This window comes from Rhodamnia argentea, chromosome 3, assembly GCF_020921035.1.
Source record: "Rhodamnia argentea isolate NSW1041297 chromosome 3, ASM2092103v1, whole genome shotgun sequence".
Lineage (NCBI taxonomy): Eukaryota > Viridiplantae > Streptophyta > Magnoliopsida > Myrtales > Myrtaceae > Rhodamnia > Rhodamnia argentea.
In genome coordinates, this window is record NC_063152.1 from 26696377 (window position 1) to 26700592 (window position 4216).

General features: G+C 50.4%; 1 protein-coding gene across 1 annotated transcript; it reads right to left on the bottom strand.

The window, feature by feature from the left end:
* Positions 1 to 856: 856 nt before the first annotated feature.
* Positions 857 to 2569, bottom strand: LOC115726314 (phospholipase A(1) DAD1, chloroplastic-like). Its single transcript, XM_030656129.2, has one exon. It carries the CDS (start codon positions 2448 to 2450, stop codon positions 1092 to 1094), a length of 1359 nt encoding a protein of 452 aa, XP_030511989.2. The 5' UTR covers positions 2451 to 2569; the 3' UTR covers positions 857 to 1091.
* Between the last annotated feature and the right edge of the window lie 1647 nt (positions 2570 to 4216).

Below are 4216 nucleotides of genomic sequence, written 5' to 3' on the forward strand. Positions count from 1 at the left end.
AAACATGTATTTTCAATGCTAGAGCTACTAAACTTTGACTATTAGTCCTATCTATAAATGTTTGTGACCCAAGGGAAATTATTGAGTTCGCTTCCGACGTAGCGAATAAGATGTTGCACTCTTGGTATATATAGCACTTAAATAGTATGGAGCACAATCTTAAAAACCATCTAACAACAACTTTTAATGTCCCGATAAGTTTGTCTTTAAAATTGTGCTCGAAATTGAAAAAAAAAAAAGTACTTTCGAGTTTGGTTTAAAATCAAACTAAAAACAAGCTTAGACTTTTTTGTATAAGAGTTCGACCTTAGTCAACAAAGAATTGCACTAGTGTTTTTTTCTTCTTCTTTTTTTAGCAGTCGGGTAGTATTCGAACCAGTTTTACGAATCCAAATGTTAACACATTCTTAATGGCACATTGCTCCACATTAGCATGTATGTTAAGTAATACTCTCCTAGAATGGTTCCGGTAAGACTTAAACCCAAGACCACAAAAGAGAAAAACAAACTCCATTGCTATATATATACACGCTTCTTATCGATCGGCTTCCACCAGTAAAATTTTACTAAACCGGTCAACAATGTATACATCAAATACTTTCGGTGTTTCCCAAAAACCCTCCTCGACATCGGCCAAATTACGAGGATCCATATGTATCTTAACATGCGAATTATCATGTACTTGTGGCATATCAACTTTTTGGCCGGTGCAGTGTAGTCCTGCATCCACGTTTAGTCTAGCCATACACCAGAAAAATTTCTGCATTAAGGTTTACCGAATTAAACTACTTCGATGTCTTTTTCCGAAACAAACCATGTAAAAACTAATTAAATTCTTTTGTCAGCCAATAAATAGAAACAAATAATATGTGTGATGATTCAATTACATGTAAGTTGACTAAAAAGGGTAGCGGGACAAGCAATGTGGGATAACCCACTGGTCCGTGCAATCTCCAACTATGGAAATCCATAGTGATTTTCCATTTTGGGGCACGATCTTAAGATATTGCTGATCCACATCTCTCACGGGGCGCCACTATTTACAAACACGACCATCGCCGGCCCGCCCCTTTGGTCCGGAAGCCGTCGAATTACGGCCGTGCCCCGACTTTCTCCGCTCTATAGCGGCCGCCGCTGAGCACCCTCTTCGCGGTGGCTCTGAACGGGCAGTTCGAGCTCACGAAGCCGTCCACCAAGTGCAGGTAGGTCTTGAGGTCGTGACACGAGGCGACGTTGATCCCGCTGAGGTATGGCGAGTCCTTGCTGCTTAGCCTGAGCTCCCTCCCCACCTCAGCGTACTCCCACTGTGTGTCTGCCACGCGCCTCTGGATCCAGCTCGGCAAGCCCGCCACCCAGACGTCCCGGTCACTCGAGACGTGGTCGCCGTCGGCTCTGTCGATGACGAACCCGGGTACTTTGGTTATCAGGTCGTCCGAGTTGACGATGCGCAGCACCTTGGTCCCTTGCTCCTCGAGGCGGCACCGGAAGCTCCGATTGCCCACCCGTGGGCCGCCAAAGGACACGACGGTGACATGTGGGGCTGCCCTCCCGAAGACCGTCTTCAGGTCGTATGCGGTCAGCGTCGCCAGGGCCGCGCCCAGGCTGTGGCCGGTGATGGTCAGGCTGAGCGGCTCGTCGCCGTAGGACCGCAGGAGCCGCGAGATCTCCTCGCGCACCATTTCCTGCAGGCTCGGGCAAGTCGGGGCGTGCGACGTGTAGAGGCTTTGGAACCCGCTCTCCACCATGGGCGCGTCCGGCGTGCCCGCGTCGGAGGAGCACGAGGCGGGGATGTGAGAGAGCGTGGCGCGCAGGTTCTCGAGCCACTCGAGGCACGTGGCCGTCCCTCGGTAGGCGATCACAATGTCCCTCCGCCCCAGCCGGGCGATCTCGTCCTTGTCCTGGCACACCGCGACGTACCCAATCCAGCTCGACCTAGTGGACATCCAGCCGGGAGCCCTCTCGGCCCAGCGCGGCAACTGGATCCCCGAGCTCGCCATCAGGTTCCTCGTTATCCGGTACCCGGTGCTCGGCAACCCGCACCGCTCGAGCAGCGAGCTCTTGGAGAAGCGGCGCGTGGCATAGGTGGGGGAGGAGGGGTCGAAGTCGAAGGCCTTGTACGCGGCGTCCACGAAGCCGCCGTACCGGAGGATCTCGCAGCGCAGGTTGTCGTCAAGCGGGTCGAGGAGGCCATCCCAGTTCCGGACGCCTTGGTACTCCATCCACCTGTTTCCCAGCCTCGCGGGCCTGGGCACGGGCGCGGCCTGGTTTAGCACGGGGTCGAGGAAGTACGAGGAGATCTTGTGGGATTGGTAATGGTGACGATCCAATTTCAGGTCTTTGATAGGCGAATCCGTGGAAGGTCGAGTGAGGGTGCAGCACCGGGAACGTTGGTGCTTCGGAGGGCTCTTCACCGCCGTGCATGGCGGCACTGGCCGCATCGACAGCTTCATCGCAGCGGCTTAAACGTGCTTAACCGACGTCTTAGCGGACAAATTCAAGAACGAAGAATCGAGCTAGTCGGCAGCTTTCCCTCCTCCTCTAGTGGAGGTAAGTGCCTGTGGTGAAGACTGAGAAGAGAGGCTTTGGGAAGTTTTTTTGGCGTTCAAGTGGACATGCAGAGCGGATTTATAGAGGCGGGAAAGGATTGGGGAGGAGAGAGAGAGAGTTAGGGGGAGAGAGAGAGAGACGGAGTGTCCGGTGCAAAAAGGTCACATTAGAGGGGTCGGGACTAATTAGTGCGAGAGATTTTCTTTTTCTTTTGTAACGACAGCGACGTGACGCGCGCGAAAAAAATAATAATCAATAAGTAATTTAGAAAGATTTAACGATGTGATGGACAAAATCAATCACTTTCTCAACGAAAATTTGGCGCTTTTCAGGGATCCCGCAGATTTTCAAAACCCGATTGGCCCTGCCCGCCGTGCCGCCCGTATATTTTCTTCTTTGCTTTTTTTAATAGAAAAGTATAATGCAAGGGCGACATGATTTGGTCGATATTCTTTTGCCCTCTTCTTGAGTGTGTACGCCACCAGGCCTGATGATGTTACGGGCACTGTATCCACGTCCGTCCATGACTCCGTGAGGGGGAGAAGCGAGAAGACGGACGGACGGTACAAAAGTAACGGTAACGTCCGGCGACTAAACGGTTCGACAGAGGCGTCCGGGCCGTTGCAACGAGAAAAACCGCTCTTGGGTCCACGTGGACAAAAGAAAAAATAAAACGATTTATCCCAACATGAGCTGGATTCATGGGACTTGTGAATACTCACTAACGTAAAATATGAGCGAAAAATGCATCCTTTTTGTGGTTTTTTTGTGCGTTCCGATGATGTCCAACGCTTCTGTATTTCAACAGATAATGATCTTTATTTGATTCGAACGAACGAACGAACATAGACGTATAACTCCCGATGTACATAAAAAAAAATATATATATATATATATACAATTCCACACTTAGGCTCGGGTCCTTTAGCCCACGCGACGGCCCCTGACCGCCTGCGAGTCGCCGAGCTCGCGGTCAACCCTACACCCCGCGCTCTCTGGGCATTGCGGCGGGACACGAAGTAAAGGTTGCCCTGATCCTTTCGCTGCCGAATGGATGACCTGCTTCCAATAGGATCGACCGAGCGAATTCGGACCGGGACGATGAACAGCAGAGTAGCCGAGGGTACATTTATCTCCATCTCTATTCTTCTTTGCGTCACGTTATTGTGTGAACCGTTGGAGCATTGTTTTAGGGGGAAAGGGCGCAAAACCGAAGTGAAAAGGTGGCAAGGAGGGAGGAAAACGAGAGAGATGCAAAGGGAGATTTTCTATTGCCTTGGCTTAAATTCAAAGTGGTAAGTACAGGAAATGAGAAGGCGGTAGAACCCTTTCGTTCCTTTTCTAGGCAAAAAGAGATGCCGAGGAGTGGGAACGTTATCGTTATGGAGTGTATTTGCGTTCGCTTTTGAAAAAGTCAGAAAAAGTGTTTCTTGGCCTTTCCCAAAATAATGTTACTTCCCTCTTACCTTAAAGGGTAATAAGTGTTACCTTCTTTATATCCATAAGAAGAGTTTTCGAGATAGTAAACGGTTTATGTGCCATTTGGTGCCCCGGTCCGGACACGGCTGGCTTTGGGCGTTGGGATGTTTCGACCGGCCGTGCGCTCGCAAACCGGAGGTCACTCTGATGAAATTTGCAAGCTACATGCAAACTGTTCTGGATTGAGGCC